The 22,221-nt window shown below is 41.8% G+C and overlaps 1 protein-coding gene across 4 annotated transcripts in view; it reads left to right on the top strand.

The window, feature by feature from the left end:
• The window catches only part of sybu (syntabulin (syntaxin-interacting)), a 133,135-nt gene that overhangs the window by 14,901 nt on the left and 96,013 nt on the right, over positions 1-22,221 (top strand). For 3 of the 4 annotated variants that reach the window (XM_072252742.1, XM_072252732.1, XM_072252761.1), the window contains exon 2: positions 21,666-21,713. In XM_072252742.1, the coding sequence (XP_072108843.1) occupies positions 21,687-21,713 (27 nt within the window). In that variant the 5' untranslated portion in view covers positions 21,666-21,686. Of the gene's footprint in view, positions 1-21,665; positions 21,714-22,029; positions 22,218-22,221 lie in introns of those variants that run through there. The other variant, XM_072252752.1, reaches the window with a different exon arrangement.

The raw sequence follows: 22,221 nt of genomic DNA on the forward strand, positions 1-22,221 counted from the left end.
CTGAAATGAGTTTTTGCAGGGTGGGATGTCTGAAACCATTTCAATCTGGTCCAGCACTTAAACCCCAGGTCATCCCGCACTCTAGGACTTGGGCTCTGCTAATTTGATACGTACAGTACCCGACATTGGAGAGGGCTCACAGGAGGTTCATGAGAATGATTCCAGGTATGAAAGGGTTAGCTTATGAGGAGTGTTTGATGGCTCTGGAATTTAGAAGAGGGTTCTTATTGAAATCTATCAGATGTTGAAAGGCCTAGATAGAGTGGATGTGGAAAGGATGCTTCCTGTAGTGGGGGAGTCTAGGACCAGAGGTCACAGCCTCAGAGTAGAGGGATGTCCATTTAGAACAGAGATGAGGAGGAATTTCTTTAGCCAGAGGGTGGTGAATCCGTAAAATTTATTGCCACAGGTAGCTGTGGAGCCCAGGTCATTGGGTGTATTTAAGATGGAGATTGATAAAGTCTTGATTGGTCAGGGCATGACCGGTTACAGGGAGAAGGCAGGAGAATAGGATTGAGAGGGAAATGAATCAGCAGAGTAAACGCATTGGAACGAAGGGCCTAATTTTGCTCCTGTGTCTTATGGTGTATTGGTCATATGGTTTTAGCAATGACTTGTACACAGTTAGGCTGACAGAAATACCACACGCTATAAAATATTTCCCCTCAAGCCTCACATTGTTGCAATCCTCTTCTTTGAGCTTTCTTTAAGATCAGCTCCTTGCATTTCTGCTTAGTGCTGCTGGCAGTATAAAAATCACCCTCTTATTCACAGTTCTATTTTTTCTAATTACAGTGCTGTGTTTCATTTGTTATGTCTCGTGACAACTCTTACCATGATAAATTTCTGTAACCACATGTATCATACATAGTCCTTTCTGAAATTGTCATGCTATAATCATATCCTTTCAATAAGGAGCTACTACTGAGTACACATTACTTAGACTGTGTAATTACAGGGTTTTTTTGTTTAAATAGGCAGGTTCCAAAATCCATGTGAAAAGAATATCTTAATGAAAACATAAAAACAAGGATAGAATCTATCTCAATAAACTGGGGATAGAATTAAGTCTGTGCACTGTGGCCCCAGTCAAATCTTACACCCGACCTCATAAGGCCTCTGTTACTGAAGCAAAACTCTGTAGGTGAAGGAGAGCTCAAATGAGAGTAACATGCACAAAATGCTGGAAGAACTCAGCAGGTCAGGCAGCATCTGTGGAAAGGAATAAACAATCAACATTTCAGCCAAGGGTTTCAGCTAATAATACAAATGCCCCGAAACACAGACTCTTTATTCCTTTCCATAGCTGCTACCTGACGTGCTGAGTTCCTCCAGCATTTTGTGTGTGTTACTCTGGATTTCCAGCGTCTGCAGATTTTCTTGTGTTTACCAAATGTAAATAGTAGTGCTAGAAAGAGAGAAACAGAATTAGCATTTCGGGTCAATGTCTTTCTATCCAATGTCTTTCTCACTTAGTAATTTTCTGTTGCGGTAGTAACGACTGCTGAGAGAATGGCCAAAAATTAAAATGATGATCAAAGCCCAAAAATATCATAATAAGCAAAAGGATCCAGTTGTTTTGGGTGGCAGCCTTTACCAGCTATTCGGATAAGAAGGTTAAGATTAAAGGCAGCAGGCTTCAAAGAAGCCAGTGACATGTGAACTGTCTGGTCTATTCCTGCCGGTTGAGTAGGGTTAAAATCACACCCATGCAATTTTAAAAGCAAAAGTATTCTCTGGAGGAGATATAGTTCAAAAGAATTGGAAGAGGAATACTGACTGTGGGTTAGATGAATTGCTCACCATTCGTATAGGACAATAAGAATTACAGCAGGTGAAGAATATTTCAACAACCATAAATTATATGGTTTTCAATATTTCTGATGTTAAATGAAAGCTTAGATTAAAACATTTTGAATGTCGGTCTTTGAACACACAATTCAATGACTGTTCTCAGATTTAATAATGCAATAGGAGATGATCACTTGCCATAACAAATACTCAATAGAGTTATTAATATATTCAGTAAGCTTTGCTGTTCAAAAGTAGAAAGGAATAGTAACCCTTCTGCAGGGATTTGCATTATAACATATTGACATCATACATAATTACTTGTTTTAAAACCCATGCAGTGCTGTATGCACAGATAACATGATAGATGTTAACACCAGCGTATTGCTACTAATGACTATTTTTGTATTGCCCCTTTATTACATTCTGTAAGCCTAAAATTCCACTCTGAGAAAAAGATTGATCTTATTCAGCTCATATCTCCTTCCAGAAATCTTACAATAGAAAATTATGATGTACATCAAATTTACTGCCCAAAAAATCCTTAATTGAGAAGATAAATGAAATCCTGTTAGTGTAATAAAGGGTTATTTCAATATTTGACAATATTCTTTCTTAGATGATGATCTTACAGAATTTCTATCAGAAAATATATTATGGTTGTATCTCTTAAAACTTTCATGCCTATTACTCAATTCTGGTGGTATAACAGCTCCATAATTTCCCTACTAAAGGCAGTAAAATGCTGATTAATAGATAAAAAGAACTTAGCAAAGTTCTTATTAAATTGTATGATATTTTTGATCAATTTTATTCATGAGTTAGGTTGCTCAGTCTGAAAAGGAGCTCAAGCAGTGTGAAATAAGTGATTACTTGCTACTGCCCTAAACATAAAAATAATAAGGCTACTGACGACTGACAGTATATCACAGCAACACACACAAAATGGAAAGGAAGTTGCCAGAATAAAAAGGTGGGGAGGGGAAGGAGGACAAGCTAGAAAATGGTAAGTGAAGCCAGGTGTGTGGGAAAGGTAAAGGGCTGGAGAAGGAGGAGCTGATTGGAAAGGATAGTGGATCATGGGAGGAGGGAAAGGAGGAGGGGCACCAAGGGGAGGTAATAGGGAGGTAAGTAGAACAGGTAAAAGGCCAGAGGGGGAATAGAAGAAGAAGGAAGTATGGGGGGAATTTTTACCAAACGCAGAGATTGAAGTTAATGCCATCAGGTCATAGACTATGCAGGTGGAATATGAGGTGTTGCTCCTTCATCCTGAGAGTGACTTCATTGTGGAAAGGAGGAGCCCACGGACTGACATGTTGGCACGGGAACGGGGACTGGAATTAAAGTGGTTGGCCACTGGGAAATTCCGCTCTTGGTGGTGGGATCATAGGTGCTTGACAAAGCGATCACCAAACTTGCGTCAGGTTTCACCAATGTGGAAAGGCTGCATCGGGCCTTACTGGGAATTCAGCAGAATACTCCAGAAGGTTGACAAGTGAAATGTTGCCTCAGCTGGAAGGACTGTTTGGGGGTAAGGGAGGAGGTAAGTGGGCAGGTGTAGAACCTCTGTTGCTTGCAGGAGTATGTGCCAGGAAAGAGATTAGTGGGAAGGGATGAATGGACAAGGGAATCACGGAGGGAGTGATTCCTGCAGAAAGTGGAGAGAGGAGGAAAGGTAAAGATGTATTTAGTGGAAGGATTCCGTTGAAGATGGTGGAAGTTACAGAGAATGATATATTGAATTGGAGATCGTGAGGTGGTAGGTGAGGACAAGAGGAACTCTATCCTTCTTAAGGCAATGGGAAGATGGGGTGAGCGTGGATTTCCAGGAAATGGAGGAAATGCAGGTGATGGCAGCATCAATGGCAGAGGAAGGGAAACCCCGTTCTTTGAAGAAAGAAGACACCTCTGATGTCTTGGAATGGAAAACCTCATCCTGGGATGCGGCAGAGATGAAGGAACTGAGAAAAGGGAACAGCATTTTTACAGGAGACACATTGGGAAGAGGTATAGTCAAGATAGCTGCAGCAATTGGTAGGTTCATAAAAGATATCGGTTTCTCTCCAGAAATAGAGACAAAGAGATCAAGAGAGGGGAGAGAGGTGTTGGAAATGGACTAATTGAATTTAAGGGCATGGTGGAAGTTGGAGGCAAAGTTGATTAAATTGATCTCAGCATGGGTGATGAAGGAGCACCAATGCAGTCATCAGTGTCGCAGAGAAAGAGTTGAGGAACAATACCAGGAAAGGCTTGGAACATGGACTTTTCTACACAGCCAAAGAAAAGGCTGGCATAGTTGGGACCCATGCAGGTGCCCATGGCTACCGCTTAGGTCTGGAGAAAGTGGGAGAAGCCAAAGGACAAATTGTTTATGATGAGGACCAGTTCTGCCAGATGGAAGAGGGTGGTGGTGGAGGGGAACTGGTTGGTTCTTTTATTGAGAAAGAAGCGGAGAGCTTTAAGGCCTTCTTGATGGGAGATAGATATGTATTGGGTCTGCACATCAGTGGTGAAAATGAGGTGATCATGGCCAGGGAATTGAAATTTATTGAGGAGATCAAGAGCATATGAAATGTTGTGGATGTAGGTGGGAAGGGATCGAACCAAGGAGATAGAGCAAGTTTACCAAGCATATCAACCCATCAACAGCTATTATTAACAAAGAGTATACAGAAGTGACTTCATACTAGGAATCTTTACATAACATTATGTGACTATGTTGCAAGTGTGCTCCACAGATCTGCGGAGTTCTAAATCACAGGATCTTGAGTTCAAGGAATCAGCTCAAAAATAGACATCTGCAATTGGCTGTGGACCATCAGCTGCAGAAATAAAAACCATTGCAACTGTAAACCTCATGACCTGGCATATCTCTCAATGTATCATTATTATCAAGCTAGGGATAAACCAATCCTTAACCCTGCATTCCTGCCACACAGTTAGGAAACAGGAGATAGTTAGGAAAACTAAAGTTATGGTGTACATCAATTTAGAATGGCTCCTTATTGCATGAAAAAAATCCTTAAAAGAGCAATTAAGTCTTGTTAGAGCAATAAAGTTTTGTTTCAATATTAGAAAATACTCTTTCATACATAATCATCTCAAGTCAAAGTCAAAGTATGTATGCTGTGTCCAACCCTGAGATTTATTTTCCCCACAGACAGTCACAAACAAAGGAAATCATGGAACCTGTCAAAGAGAAACATCAACCACCACCACCCCCCACGCGAAAAAAGAACAATTCACACCAACAGCAACAAAAAAATGAGCAAAAAGCACAGAAAATAAAACACAAAAATTGGAAGAGTTCAGGCGTATTCAGTACAGCTCAGTGTTCATTATCTGCAGGCCGCCCCAATTCAAAATCTCCCAAAAGAGCAACAAGAATTTCTAAAAGAATTTCTATCATCAGAAAATGCATTATAGTTACATCTTTTAAAGATCAAACCCCAACAATGGTGAAACCTGCTCATGTATGCCAGATAAAGGTTGATTAATTTGCAATCACATTCCGTTAGAAGTACAGACTGGATAATCCATCTCACTTTCTCCTACAATACCCACTATCACAGAAGCCAGTCTTCAGCTGACTTGATTCATATCAAGAAACATTTGAGAGTGCTGGAGAGAGCAAGGGTCAGAGGAATAGACAACATCCCAGCTATAGTACTCAAAACTTGCACTAACTCTACCTCCACTTAGGCTGGCCCGGTACAGTATTTTGGCATCTATCCAACAATATGAAATATTGCATAGCTATGCCTATAAATCGAGACAAGTCTATTCCGGCCAATTATTGCCCTGTCTAGTCACAATGATTAGCAAAGTGCTAGGGCTGCCACTGACAGTGCTATTAATGGGCATTTGCAACAAATCACATGCTTGCCAATGCCTAGTTTGAGTTTCACCAGGATAACTGGGGTCCAGACCTTGTCACACTCTTCATCCAAACATGAACATACATATTTTTTTTAACCAGGAAAGGTCATAGGTTTAAGTTGAGAGGAGGAAGATTTAAAAGGGAACTGAGGGGCAACTTCTTCACACAGAGAGTGGAGAGTACACGGGATGAAATGCCAAAGAAAACCAATGACAACTTTCAAAAGACATTTGGCTAGGACAGGCTTAGAGGCATCTGGGCCCAATGCAAGCAAATAGGATGAGTTTGTGGGTAAACACAACAGATATGGCAGATGCTGGAAATCTTGAGCAACACACAAAAAATGCTGGAGTATCTCAGCAAGTCAGGCAGTGTCAATGGAAGAATAAACAATCAACATTTCTGGCATTTTGGAGAGGAATCTTATTCCATTCCTCATCCTGGCTACCCTCTTACTGCTCTTCTTCTCCTCACCTGCCCGTCAGCTCCCTCAAGTTCCCCTACTCCCTCCCTTTCTTTCATGGACCACTATCGTCACTGATCAGGTTCCTTTTTCTTCATCCCTTTACCTCTTCCACCTATTACCGCTCAACTTCTCACTTCATCCCCTCTCCCCCACCCACCCACCTTCCCACTTCACCCAGTCTCACCTAATACCTGCTATCCTCTGCTCCTTTTCCCTCGCCCTACCCTTCTTATTCGGGCTTGTGCCCCCTTCCTTTCCAGTCCTGGTGTTGACCTCAGCCTGAAATGTTGACTGTTTATTCCACTCCACAGATGTTGCCTGACGTGCTGTGTTTGGTGGTAGTATGGTTGGCATGGATGAGTTGATCAGGAGGGTCTGTTTCCACCTGATATTATACTCTGACTCTATGTCTTCTCAGTGACACTACTTCATGCTGTTAATTGGAATCTATGAGTTCTATGTATTTTGAGGAGTCCAGATTTCCAATTCTGATTTGTAAACAGCAGTGTTATAAAGTCCCTTATGTTATGCATATTTGTAATGATATTATTGTAAGCAAAGTATCTTATTTTCATCTTTCCTGACAATATTTATGTACATTTTAATAAAACATCCCCTTAGTTTCCTTTAAAACCATCTTAAAGTTTATTTGAACTAATCTCCCCTTTCAACAATGTTAACTCGGGACGAAGGGTTCCGGCCTGAAGCGTTGACCAATCTTTTCCACGGATGCTGTCCGACCTGCTGAGTTCCTCCAGCGTGTTGTGAATGTTAACTTGGCCCTTGTCAAAGGAAGCTATTTGAATCTCTGTGCTTGTGCCTTTCAGAAAGGACTAGTAGACTTGTCCCACTTTGTACCACTGCTAGTATTTCCTCTTTAGAAATATACTAAATTTCTCGTTGAAATTATTGAATTTGCTTCTACCAATTTTCCAGGAAATACACAAATGTTTGCTGCATTAGTGAAAAACTTATCACTCCTGTAGATGGCTTGACAAATATCTTAAATCTTTGGTTTGTATTTGCTGTCCCTGTTTCGAATGGAAACAATACCTATCAACTTGTTCTGTCAAAACCCTTTATGATTTTGCTCTCAGAAGCACAGCTTAGTTTATTTTATCTTTATTTGTTATTTGGGGATACAGCATGGTAACAGGCCCTTCTGGTCCGAGGAGCCTGTACTGCCCAATTGCACCCAAGTGACCAATTAACCTGCTGACCCATACATCTTTCAGTTGTGGGAGGAAGCTGGAGCACCTGGAGGAAACCCACTTGATCACTGGGAGAATGTACGAATTTCTTACAGATAACAGTGGGAGATGAACCCAGGGTCACTAGGGCTGTAATAGTATCATGCTAACTGGTACACCACCGTAGTGCCCACAATTTTCTCTGATCACAAGTTTCTCTGATCTCTTTACATAATTTAATTTCTGATATGATTAGAATAGATCTTTGCATCCTCCCAAAAGCATGGTGCCCAGAATCAGATTCTGTGTTCTGGATGAGTAACAGCCACTGATTAATACAAGTTTGTAATAACTTCCATACTTGCTTGCAGTCTCTCAACTTTCCTATATGTGAATGCCAAGGCATGTTTTGTTCCTGGAGCTCCCTAAAATTGCACCATTTAGTTCATATTGTTCCTACTGATTTTATTTCCAAAATGCAATATTACCCGATTCATTTATTTGGCCATTTATTGCAATCCAATTCAAAAGTATGATTAGACTGCTAAATGTTGCTGTCATCTATCTTCCAGTTTGTTAATTTCCAAGCTTTGTGCCATGTGTATATTTAAAGCAAAGGATGATAAGTTCTTGATTAGTAAAGGCATTAATGGTTATGGAGAGAAGACAAGAGCATAGGGTTGAGAGGGATGATAAACCAGGCATGACGGAATAGTGGAGCAGCCTCAGTGGGCCAAATAGCCTAATTATGCTCCTATGTCTTAGGTGCAAACTTCAATAATATGCAAGGTATTTCTACAAATAGAACGTTTGTACGTAACAGAAAGAGCAGTAACTCAAATGCCAAGATCAGCTGCCCATTCACTTCCTGCCTCAACCCCATTTAGGGCCCCAAACAGTCCTTCCAGTTTAGGCAACACTTCACCCGTGAATCTGCTGGAGTCGTCTATTGTGTCTGGTGCTACAATGTAGCCTCCTCTTCATTGGTGAGACCCGTAGTAAATTGGGGGATGGCTTCATCGAGCTCCTCCACTCCATCTGCCAAAAGTGGAACTTCCCAGTGGCCAAACATTTTAATTCCCATTCCCATTTCCTCATGTCAGTCCACAGCCTCCTCTTGTGCCAAGAAGAGGTCACCCTTAGGGTGGAGAAGCAACACCTTGTATTCTGTCTGGGTAGCCTGCAACCTGATTTCAGGAATAGCAGTTTCTCCTTCTGGTAAAAAATACTGCCTCCCCCCTCCCCTCTTTTTCTGTTCTGCTCTCTGGCCTCTTACCTCTTCTCACCTGCCTTTCACCTCACCCAGGGTTCCTTTCCCTTTCTCCTTTGGTCCACTCTCCTCATATCAGATTCCTTCTTCTCCAGCCCTTGACCTTTCCCACCCACCTGGCTTCACCTATCACCATCCAGCTATCCTCCTTCCCCTACCCCACCTTCTTGTTCTGGCACTTTTCCCCTTCCCTTCCAGTCCTGAAGAAGGGTCTCGGCCCGAAAAGTCAACTCTTTATTCATTTCCATAGATGCTGCCTGACTTGCTGAGTTCCTCCAGCATTTTGTGTTACCAAGATCATTATATGTTCTTATACAGTCTGAGAAAAACTGAAAATTGAATGTTCTTAGAGTTATAATATTATTGAGAGACACCATGGAAACTGACTTTTTGGGCCACGCAGTCTTCAACCATTGCCACATTAATTCCACATTCTCAAATCCTCCAGCTTCTACCACCTGCACACGCTAAGGTCAATTTAGTTTGGCTAATTAACTTACCAGTTCACACTTGTTTGGGACAGAGGAGGAAGCCAGAAAACCCACATAGTCACATGAAAACATGCAAACACCACATAGGCAGCACCCTAGATCAGGACTGAACCCAGATTACTGACACTGAAAGGTAGTGCTTCTACATCCCCTGTGTGCCAAGTGATCTGTCTATTGAGATGTTTAGAAATTTGATTTCACCCCAAAGTTGATGTGATAAACATGTGCTCCCTTTAGCCTAAATTCCCAACTGTAGCGCCTATTACAAATTACTACATCAAAGGAATTTACCTTTCTTTTTAACAAATTTCACCAAGGCAGTTTCTCCCCATTTTAGTATTCTAAAACACTATGTGTGTTTTCCAATGCAGCAGCTGCCTGAAGACATCGTAGCTGCCACTTTATTACTGTGGAGATCAATGGGTCAGAGCCTTCAAACAGAACCTTCAAAGTGGTAGCTACAGTATCTGTAACAAAAATCGAGGTGCCACGGAGATGTGCAGCAAATATTGATGGACACACTCTTTATGCACATACTTTTTATATATTTCATTGTAGCGTACAGTCATTTTTAATGTATTGCACTGTACTGCTGCTGCACAACAACACATTTCACCTCATATATCAGTGCTAATACACCTAATTCTGATTTTACTTGGATGAATGTAGTGAGTTCATCTTTAAGTACTATGGACCATGTTAAATAACCTTCCAGAGGCCTGGATAAATAAACGTTCAAATTCCACGTCGATAGCTTGGAAAATTGGATTTAGTTAATTAAATAATCTAGAATAAATATGTACTGTTGGCAATGTTGACCATGAAGTGACCAGCATGTTATAAAATCTCTCTGCTTCAATAATGTCCTTTAGATTCAAAAATCTCTTCTTACCTGATCTGACATTTAACTGCCCTCTACAATTGTCCAACAAGGTTTAATTACAGAGGCAGTTCAATAAAATGTGGCCTTGACTGTGATGTTTACATCCCGTGAAAGGAAATTAAAAAAAGAGGGAAGATGGGTGAGGCCTACTTATATAGCACTTTGGCTCTCAGAAGCTGTCTGGTCTCTTCTAATCACCATTCTGCATACATTCATATAATATTATATTGTCCTCTATTAACCTGCATCAGAATCAGAATCAGGTTTATTATCACTGGCATGTGTCGTGAAATTTGTTAACTTAGCAGCAGTGGTTCAATGCCATACATGATAATATAGAAAGAATAAATAAATAAATCAATAAATCAATTAATCAATCAATTATAGTATGTATTGAATATTGAATAGATTAAAAATAGTGCAAAAACTGAAATAATATATATTTTTTATAAATGAGCTAAGTTCATGGGTTCAATGTCCATTTAGGAATCTTACTGCAGAGGGGACGAAGCTGTTCCCGAATCATTGCGTGTGTGCCTTCACGTTTCTGTACCTGCTTTCTGATGGTAGCAATGAGAAGAGGGCATGTCTGGGGTGATGGGTGTCCTTAATAATGTACGTCACTTTTCTGAGGCACCGCTCCTTGAAGATGTCTTGGGTACTATGTAGGCCAGTACCCAAGACGTAGCTGACTAATTTTACGACTTTTGGTCCTGTGCAGTAGCCACCCCATATCAGACAGTGATGCAGCCTGTCAGAGTGCTCTTCACAGTATATCCACACAAGTTTCCAAGTGTTCTAGTTGACAAACCAAATCTCTTCAAACTCCTAATGAAATATAGCCACTGTCTTGACTTCTTTATAGCTGCATCAATATGTTGGGACCAGGTTGAATTCTCAGAGGTCTTGACACCCAGGAACTTGAAATTGCTCACTCTCCACTAAACTAGCTGGTATATCTCACTTCTGCACACACTCTCATTTCCATCTGAGATTCTATCAACAATTGTTGTATCATCAGCAAATTTATAGATGATAGTTGAGCTATACCTAGCCACACAGTCATGGGTATAGAGGGAGTAGAGTAGTGGGCTAAGCATATACCACTGATGTGCACCAGCATTGAGGAGGAGATATTATCACCAATCCACACAGATTGTGGTCTTCCAGTTTGAGAGTCAAGGATCCAATTGTAGAGGGAGGTACAGAGGCCTCAGTTCTGTAACTTATTAATAATAAGTTCCTGATTAATGTGGGAATGATGGTGTTAAACACTGAGCTAGAGTCAACGAACAGCATCTTGACATAGGTGTTTGTATTGTCTAGGTGATCTAAGGCTGTGTGAAAAGCCATTGAGATTGCACCTGCTGCAGACCTATGGTGGCGATAGGCAAATTACAATGACATAGTATCGGCAAATGTCATGAAATTTGTTGTTGTGTGCCAGCAGTACATTGCAATACATAATAATAAAAACTGTGAGTTACAGTAAGTATATATATAAAAATTAAATTCAAGTCAAGTCTATTGTCATTTAACCATATACCGCAGATGTATACCGTAAAGGTGGTTCTCCAAATCAGGGTGTAAAGTACTGTAGTATACATAATACACACATCACATATAACTTATGAAAGTAATGGTGGAATCTACAGATGGATTACACATAAATAAACAAACTAAAGTACATAAATTAAATATTGTAAGGTACAGAACAGATTAACCAGTGACACTTTGAATTCAATAGCCTAATGGCCTGGGGGAAGAAACTGTTTCCCTTCCTAACCATTCTTGTTCAGATGCATCGTAGTCTCCTGCCTGATGGTAGAAAGTCAAAGAGGATGGATGAGTGGGATCCTTAATAATACAAAAGGCCCTGCAAATGCAGCGCTCCTGATAAATGTCCTTCATGATGGCAGGGAGACGCTATGGTTCTCTCATTTTTTCCTCATAGTCCTTTGTAGGGTCCAATGCTTAGCTGCTCCCATACCAGATGGAGATGCTTCTTGTCAGGATGCTCTCAATGATGCCCCTGTAAAATGCAGTTAAGATGGTGAGAGAGCCTCACTCTTCTCAATCTCCCTTGGAAGTGGAGATGCCACAGTGCCTTGTTATTCAGGGAGGTGAGGTCATCGGAGATGTGAACTCCCAGGATCTTGATGCACTTAACTCTCTCTATGGAGGAGCCATGTATTCGTAGAGGGGGATGGTTCATCTGCACAATCCTGAAGCCCACAATGATTTCCTTGGTCTTCTCCACATTCAGACTTAGGTTGCTGTTTTCATACCAGTCCACCAGTGTCTCCACTTCCTCTCTGTGATCCGACTCATCAGTGTTATTGATGAGGCCAACCACTGTTGTGCCATCCACAAACCTGATGACACGGTTTAAGCTGGATCCTACGACACAGTCGTACATCAGCGGTGCGAACAGCAGCGGACTGAGCACACAGCCCCGGGTAGTGCCAGTGCTCAGAGTAATTGGACTAGAGACGTTGCCGTCCTCATGGACTGACTGTGGCCTTTCTGTTAAGAAGTCCAGGATTCAGTTGCAGAAGGAGGTGTTGAGGCCCAGCAAGGACAGTTTCCCCATCAGTTTCAGGGGAGTCTCGGACAAGAGGGCACGACTTCAGGATTGAAGGATGTCCATTTGGAACTGAGATGCAGAGAAATTACTTTAGTCAAAGGGTGGTAAATCTGTGGAATTTGTTGCCGCAAGCGGCTGTGGAGGCCAAGTCACTGGGTGCATTTAAGTTAGAGGTAGATAGGTTCTTGATTAGCCAGAGTATCAAAGAGTATGGGGTGAAGGCAGGGGAGTTGGGATGACTGGAAGAATTGGATCAGCCCATGATTGAATGGCGGAGTGTTCTTGATGGGTTCAATAGCCTTCTTCTGCTCCTATACCTTATGGTCTTATAGTTTCTGGGGTATGATGGTGTTGAATGCTGAACTAAAGTCTATAAACAGCAGTCTAGTATATGAGGCCCCATTTCCAGGTGGGACAGGACAGAGTGGAGGGCAGAGGCTATTGTATCCTCACTGGATTGATTTGAGTGATAGGCAAAGTGGAAAGGGGCTAATGGAGCTGGAGTAAGGCTTTAATGTGCTCCATGACCAGCTGCTCAAAGCATTTCGTAATGGTTGATGTTAATGTCACTGGATGATGCTCATTTAGGCAGGTTACCGTCACCTTCTTTGGCACTGGAATGATGGCTGCCACCTTGAAAACCAAGGGGACAGTGGACTGTTCCAGAGAGATGTTGAATATATCAGTCAGCACCTCTTCTGTTAGCTGGGCTGTACAGTCTTTAAGTAAGTCGTGCTTAAAAAGCAGTGAGGTGGTGTTCATAGGTTCAATGTCCATTCAGCTATCTGATGGCAGGCAGGAAGAAGCTGTTCCTGAATCGCTGAGTGTGCACCTTCAGGCTCTTGTACCTCCTACCTGATGATAGCAATGAGAAAAGGGCATGTCTTGGGTGATGGGGGTCCTTAATGATGGCTGCCACCTTTTTGAGGCACCGCTCCTTGGAGATGTCCTGGATGCTGGGGAGCCCATGATGGAGCTGAGTGAGTTTACAACTTTTTGCAGCTTATTTTGATCCTGTGCAGTGCCCCCACCACCACACTGCCAGATGGTAATGCACCCAGTTAGAAAGCTATCCACGATACATCTGTAGAGATTTGCAAGTGTCTTTGGTGACATACCAAATCTCAAACTCCTAATGAAATATAGTTACTCAATGTTAAGTTGCAATAACCTGCTGTACAAAATTCCAATCATTCAGTTTCTAGCTCACCAGCTAATGTTTGCTGCCCTCCCCATCTACGCAGATTACGATTTATTTGTCACACCTACTCAGATTCAAATTCAGATTTATTTAGCGATCGAAAGATACAGTGAAATGCACTGTTTGTGGTCATAACCAGCACAACCTATGAATGTGCTGGAGGCAGCCGGCAACTGTCATCAAACACTCCGGCGTCACCAGGGCATGCCCACAATGTTCAACAGAACAACACAGAACGTAACAAGCAACAAAACAAGCCCCTTTCTTTCCTCCCACCCACACACATCCCCTCCAATAATCACCATTAACCAACTTCTTGAGTGTTCGTTCTCCCAGAGCAGTTCCTAACAATGCCAGCAGTGCCCACACAGTGGGCTCTTTGTTCCCTTGTTCCCTTCTAACTGGCCTGATTCTTTTTCTTGAGCGTCCTTCAAACTTACCAGAGCCTTTTTCCTGTGCTTCCTTCAGATCTAGCAGGTTTTTTGGGAAATTCGTTATTCTACTGTGTACCATTAAAAAGAAGTTAATTAACTGTGTTGGAATATCTACTTGTTAGGCACTACCTAAATCCTGAGCTTGTCAGACTATCAAAGGTTTACTGTAAATATTTAATGCTAAATTCTTTGATACTGATTCCAATCCAGTCCCCCAATCCTTTTTTCGTTCTATTCTGCACAATTCTTCATCATCCTGTGAACCTGTAATGTATTCAAGAGCTCCTTTTATTTGCAATTTATTTGGTCATCAAAGGACTTATGTCTTTGGGTGCTTTTTCTTTTCAGCTCATATAAATATACTACATCTGATTTATGGGTGAACTATCTGAAGTTCTTATCAATATAGGGCGAGCGAGCTGGGGCTTTTCTCTTTGGAGCAAGGGAGGATGAGTGGGACTTGTGTACAAGATGCTAAGAGACAGAGTTGGAGTGGATAGCCAGAGACCTTTTTTTCCCCAAGGTGGAAATGGCTAATACAAGGGGGCATACTTTTAAGGTGATTGGAGGAAAGTAGAGGGGGGGATGCCATAGTAAGTTCATTACACAGAGAATGGTGGGTGGATGGAACACCGTGCCTGGGGTGGTGGTAGAGGCAGATGCATTAGGGACATTTAAGAAACTTTTAGATAGGCATGTGGAAGACAGAAAAAATAGAGGGCTATGTAGAAGGGAAGGGTTACATTGATCTTAAAGTTGCAAGGTCGGCACAACATCATTTGCCAAAGAGCCTGTATTGGGCTGTAAAGTTCTATGTTCTGAATTTGACCCCATTGCCTCTACATTACTAGATAGTGTTTGTTTCTGTTCTTTCATGGCCAGATCCATTTTCAAATATATGCTGATAATGTCCTTCCATTTAGAATCTTCACTTTTGTGTTATTTCACAACTATTTTCAACCAGTTTATACTATGGTCGTGCTGAAATGTACTCCATACCACCACCTGGAGGTTCTCCTCCGAGTTGCAAATTCCTTCCAGCATGAAAGTAATATCGTTGTTTCTTCATTGTTGCTAGGTATAAACCCAGAAAGACCGTAAAATATGGAGCAGAATTAGGCCATTCAGCCCATCGAGTCTGCTCCACCATTCAATCATGGCTGATTTACTATCCCTCTCAACCCCATTCTCCTGTCTTCTGCCCGTATCTTTTCACGCCTTTATTAATCAAGAAGCTATCAACCTCCACTTTAAGTACATCTTCATAACTTATTTGACTTGTGCTCCACAGCCATCTGTGGCAACAAATTCCACAGACTCGCTGCTCTCTGGTGAAAGAAATTTCTCCTCATCTCTGATCTGAATGGGCGTCCTCGTGTTCTGAGGCTCTGCCCACTGGTTCTAAATTCCTCCACTATTGGAAAGGAGCTCTCAATGTCCACTCTATCAGGGTCATTCAATATTCAGTAGTCATAAAGTCATAGAGCAAAAAAACACAAATACAGGCTCTTCAGCCCAATGCCATCCACTGTGCCCACATAGTTCCAATATCTAGCATTCAACTCTTATCCAGCCATGTACTGTACCTATCCAAGTGTTTCTTAAATGCTGTTATACTGGCCCCAACTGGTTCATGCCAGGTTGAATCCAGGTTGTAGGGACTGTGAAAAGGCGACATAACTACTCTGTCATATTGTGATACCTTGTCTGACCTGGAAGCAAGTAAGGATCAGGCAAATAGTTTCACAGTCAAAGCCAGTCATGGCGGTATCAATGCTAATTTCTTGCAGTACAGTTTTGAGTGCAGAATTCAGTTGCGTTCAGTACAGTGATATCCAGCAAGCTTGTTCCAACTGCCCACACTTGGCCCTTCAAAACCTCTTTTTGAAGGAGGCCTTCCATACCTCTCCCATTCATGTACCTAACTAGATGGCTTTTAACTGTTGCTAATATGCCTGCCTCAACCATTATTTCTGGAGGCTCCTTCCCAATACGCAACACCCTTTGCGTGGATAAGCTGTCCCAGATGTCCCTTTAAATTATGGTTTAATCATAATCAGATTTACTCAATTTACCACAAAAACTACTGAATTCTGCACTCAAAACTGAACTGCAAGAAATTAGCATTGATATTGCCACGGCTGGCTTTGACTGCAAAACTATTTAAACCATAATACCATAAAACATAGGAGCAGAATTAGGCCATTTAACCCATGGAGTCTGCTCTGCCATTCCATCATGGCTAACCCCGATCCCACTCAACGCCGTACTATATGTGCTTGATCCTTACTTGCTTACAGGTCATACAACAAGGTATCACAATATGATAGAGTAGTTACGTTGCCCTTTCACAGTCCCTATAACTAGGTTTCGATCCTGACTTCAGGTGCTATCCATGTGGAATTCCCCTGCAATCCCATGGATTTACACCAGCCTACTTAAACTCTTTCTCACCAACAGTATGGAAATACTTTTACTACAACAACTTCAATGGTTTATTAAGATGATTCACCAAGGACAATCAAATTTTGGTGATAAGTAATGGCTTGTCAGCACTGTTTACCTCCTGAAACATGAACATAGGTTTCCAGAACATGGTCCTTGAAGAGCTGGATACATCTGGGGAAATCCCTCCAGAGCTTACTCTTCTCACTTCTTTCGTCACAATCTATAAATATATTAACTGCATTATTGTCTTTAATACCTTTTAGGTTTTCATAAGGATTTGTTTCTCTAATTTCCTCCCACAATTTCATGCCCTGTAGTATTTTGCTACATAACAACTCCCCTCTTTTTACGTAAATCCGTACAGACGGGTTCTGTTTTTCAGCTTTTAATCACAATTGTGGCAGTAAATTTGATCAATGTAAGACCATAAGATGGAGGAACAGAATTAGGCCATTTGGCCCATCAAGTCACAAAACATGACAGCACAGAAACAAGCCCTCTGTTCTACTGCACTCCTCAGCGCCCTACCGTTCACTATGTAAGTCCTACTTTGGTTTTTCCTCCCAAAGTGCAACACTGAATTTCACTTGCCCCATCATTGAAATATTCCCACAACCAATGATGTCACTTTCAAGAAGTCTTCATCTCATGCTCTCATTATTTATTGCTATTTACTTATATTTGCATTTGCACATTTTGTTGCCTTCTGCACTCTGGTTGATCTTTCATTGATCCTGCTATAGTTACTGTTTTATAGATTTGCTGAGTATGCCCACAGGAAAATGAATCCCAGTGTTGTGTATGGTGACATATATGTACTTTGATAATTAAATTTACTTTGAAGTTCGAACTTTGAACACCTCACATTTGACTGCAATAAATTCCATTTGCCATTTCTTAACCCATTTTTCAGGCCGGTCAAGCTTTGATAGCCTGTGTATCTGTCATAGATTTTCAGAAAGACTTGTTTTTCTACTTCCCTCCCACAATTTGATGCCCTGTAGCATCTTGCTACATAACAGCTGCCCTCCTTTTCTTTCAACCTGTCCAGGTGGATTCTGCCTTTCAATTCTTAGTATGTTTGATCTACAATGCAATGCTTTGTTTTGTTTTTCTTCAATTTCTCCTGAGTGACTCAAGCAATATGACTGGGAAATTTTAATATTGAATTCTGCAACTTTTGGCGACTTGAGTTTTCAGTTTTCAGTCTGTATCAATCACCCATCCGTAACTTTAGCTAAATTTGATTATTTTTCCATTGATTTTTTTCTCTCTCTCTGGGAATGGAGGAAGTGTCCACTACAGCCTGCTGGCTTTGTTCTAATACTCCGCATTCTGAAGCTTCAATGATTTTTTGCCTGTTTTCTCACCCTCCAACTGCTCCCATTCACTCATTAACCAGATAATTGGTACAGTTATCACAAGGTCACCGGTTTCCTGCCTGCTTATACTTGCCATGCATCTCCTTCTTTTCCTTAACCAGGGTCTCAATATTTATCGGAAACTAACATTCCATAAACCTGTTATCCTGCCCTTTTAATAAACTCCTTATTCTCAAAGTTTCACTTTTGAAAGCCCCCCAATTACCAACTACACCTTTGCCAAAAAAAACTGTCTCAATCCACACTTGCCAGATCCTTTCTGATACCATTAAAATTGGCCTTTCTCCAATTCAGCTTCTCAATTCGAGGACCAAACCAATCCTTTTCCATAATTTCCTTGAAACCAATGGCATTATGATCACTAGATGCAAAGTGTTCCCCTACACAAACATCTGTCACTGTCCTCAGTCCCTAATAGGAGATCTAGTTTCGCACTCTCTCTAGTTGGGACTTCAATGGACTGATTAAGGAAACTTCCCCAAGCACATTTAACAAACTCTTTCCCATCCAGTCCTTTTACAATATGGGAGCCCCAGTCAATATGTCGAAAGTTAAAATCACATACTAACAAAACCCTGTGTTTCTTGCAACAGTCCGTGATCTCTTATAAATTTGCTGTTCTAAATCCCATGGATTGTTTGGTGGTCTATAATATAATCCTATTAATGTGGTTGTACTTTTCTATCCATAAATCCTTACTAGACAAGATCTCCGGTCTATGCCGAACACTGCTGTGATATTTCCCTGACTAGTAATGCCACCCTTCCCCCTTTAATCCCTCCCGCTCTATCACATCTAAAACAATGGAACCCTGTAACATTGACACGAGGAAATCTGCAGGTGCTGGACTTTCAAGCGACACATATAAAAGTTGCTGGTGAACGCAGCAGGCCAGGCAGCATCTCTACGAAAAGGTACAGTCGACGTTTCGGGCCAAGACGCTTCCTCTGGACTTCCTGGAGATGCTGCCTGGCCTGCTGCATTCACCAGCAACTTTTATGTGTGTTGCCTGTAACATTGAGCTACCAGTCCTGCCCCTCCTGCAAACTAGTCTCACTAATGGCTACAATGTCATAATTCCACATGCTGATCCATGCCCTAAGCTTATCCGCCTTTCCTACAATACGTACGCATCTCAGAATACTAGTCCCACCGTGATCAATCTTTTGATTCTTGATTTTGTATGTAGGTTTAACAACCTCTTTCTCCACAACCACTCCACTCTCTGTCCTGGCAATCTGGTTCCCAGAACAATAGTGTTTCTTTACACAGAGAGTGGTTGATGTTTGCCAGAGGAGGTGGTGGAATCAGAGACAATTACTATATTTAATTGGTATTTGACAGACATTAAAATAGGCAAGACGTAGAAGAAAACATTTGGAATCTATATTAATTGTTCTGATTCCAAGTTCAAAATAACTTTATTATCAGATTTTCAGAATAAAAGGCAAGGACAACGGGTTTAGGGAACTTTGGTTTTGAGAGATATTTAAGCCTTGATTAAGAAGGAGGTATAGGCAAGAAGGAATAAATGAGGTGCTTATGGAGTATAAGAGATGCAAGAGAACACTTATAGAAGGAAATCAGGAGGGCCAAAAGAAAACACGAGGAAATCTGCAGATGCTGGAATTTCAAGCGACGCACATAAAAGTTGCTGGTGAATGCAGCAGGCCAGGCAGCATCTCTAGGAAGTCCTAACAAAGCGTCTCGGCCTGAAACGTCGACTGTACCTCTTCCTAGAGATGCTGCCTGGCCTGCTGCGTTCACCAGCAACTTTTATGTGTGTTGCCTGTAACATTGAACTACCAGTCCTGCCCCTCCTGCAAGATCAGAGTGGTCAACCATGCATGGAGCCATAAGAGATGGGGGAGATCTTAAATGGATTTTTTGCATCTTTATTTACTCAGGAGATGGACACAGAGTCTATGAAAGTGAAGCAAGGCAGCAGTGAGGTCATGGACCGTATACAGATTACAGAAGAGGAAGCTTTTGCTGTCTTGAGGCAAATTCGTGTGGATAAATCCCCAGGGCCAGACAAGGTGCTCCCTCAGATTCTGTGGGAAAGTGCAGGAATTGGAGGGCCCCGAGCAGAGATACTTGAAAGGTCTTTAGCCATGGGTGAGGTGCCAGAGAATTGAAGGATAGCCAATGTTGTTCTGTTATATAAGAACAGCTCTAATAACCAATAAGGAAATTATAGGCTGCTGAACCTGACATCAGTCTATAAGTTACTGGAAGGTATTCTAGGAGACTGGATATGTAAGTATTTCGATGGAAGGCCAGATTAGGAATAGTAAACAGGGACATTAGTGGTGTCTAACCAATCTTACAGAGTTTTTCAAAGAAGACAAGGCTATGGATGTTGTCCTCATGGACTTTAGTAAGGCCATTGACTAGGTCTCACATGGGAGGTTGGTCTAGAAGGTTCAGTCACTTTGTATTCAGGATGAGGTAATAAATTGGATTAGACATTGGCTTTGCTGGAGAAGCCAAAGTTCAAAGTTCAAAGTAAATTTATTATTGAAGTACATATATGCGCCTACAAACCTGTTACATCTTCTTGCGGGCAAACTCAATAAATCCAGAAATAGAATCGATAAAGCCAGATAGTGGTAGTGACTGGAGGCCTGTGACTAGTGGTGTGCCACAGGGATCGTTGCTGTGTCCATTCTTGTTTGTCATCTCTATCAACTATCTGGTTGGTAATACAGTAAGCTGGATCAGCAAGTTTGTGGATGACACCAAGATTGGGGATCAGGTAGGGGAGAATGAGGAAGACTATCAAAGCTTTCAGTGGGATCTGGACTAAATGGGAAAAAAAGCTGATAAATGGAAGATGGAATTTAATGCAGACAAGTGTGAGGTGTTGCATTTCAGTGGTGCGGGTTGGGCGCTGAGGAGTGGGGTAGAACTGAGAGATCTGGGAATACTCATCCCTAATTTCTTGTAAGCGGCATCACAGGTAGATCAGGTTATAAAGACATCTTTCGACACATTGGCCTTCATAAATTGAAGTATGGAGCACAGGAGATGGTTTACATCCAGCTGGGGAGATTAAGTCTCTGATCATCTTCCCATCTGAAAGGCAAAGGTTGAATTAGATGATGTGCACAGATCCACACAGGTGCAGAATGGTGGGGCAGAGGTGTGGAGAAGGACTTACCCTTTCCATGTTACTGGTTTCAAGCTGACTGGGTCATCCCAATGGCATGTCCAAATACCTAGTGTTGATTCTGTGACATGGGTCACAGTCACAAATCAGTTGAATTAGTCACTAATGGCTAATTCTATGCTTCCAGAAATTTTATTCTAATGGCCAAGGATAGACGTTTTGAAAATGAATCTTTTTTTTTAGTTTTAAGTTAAACTGAAAAGATATGCCACCTTGAGTTAAATACAAAGTCATGTTTGCAAGGGATTGGATCCGAATCTGAGTGAAAGTGGGCGAGTCCAATCCGACATCAGCTTCACGCCACGGGCGTGGCTTTGAGCGAAGGTGGGCGACTATGTCCTGCAGGTGAACTGAACCTGCCTTTTGAGTTCCGTTTGATGTTCAGCCCTGCCTGCACCCTGCCACGTGTGCTGTCCCCGCTGTAGCAACACGCATGCGCCTAATGTATCTCTTTCCATCCCAAATGACAGGTTCCAGGAGGAAGAGGCGGGATGGGACCGTTAAATGACTATCACAAGGTAATGTCGCTTTAACATTCCGCCTATTTTCAGGGAAGAAAGTGGTGCTGACGTGACTAGTTTAAATGCAAACTAAAAGATAAATTACGTCTGAGAAGGCGATCGGACATTGCAGGTTATTTGGGTAGATTATTGCGTTATTTTTGGAAGTGTAACGTTAAATACAGCGCGTTGCTAAGAACATCATGTGTCTGTAAATGTCAGTTTGTGGGCCTGATGACTTGTTTGGGAGCAACCGCGCCGCGCACTGGCTTGCGCAATGACTGAGGTCATGAAATTAGCAGCTTTTTCTCCGGGTTTGGGAGATGTAATCACCGGGAGCGAAATGCATTTGTATTCAGTACGATAGTGAAACTAGTGGTGGTGTCGCCCTTTTGGGCTGTGCGCAGAATTGCGCTTTACTGTTCGCGCAATGTCGAAGCGTGAAACTGGCAGCTGCAGACACCGCTCTAGACAGACCTAGTTGGCATCTAGATAGATGCAAGCATCTCCGGAATGGAACAGGTAT

This window comes from Mobula birostris, chromosome 1 (genome assembly GCF_030028105.1).
Source record: "Mobula birostris isolate sMobBir1 chromosome 1, sMobBir1.hap1, whole genome shotgun sequence".
In the NCBI taxonomy this organism is placed as follows: Eukaryota; Metazoa; Chordata; class Chondrichthyes; order Myliobatiformes; family Myliobatidae; genus Mobula; species Mobula birostris.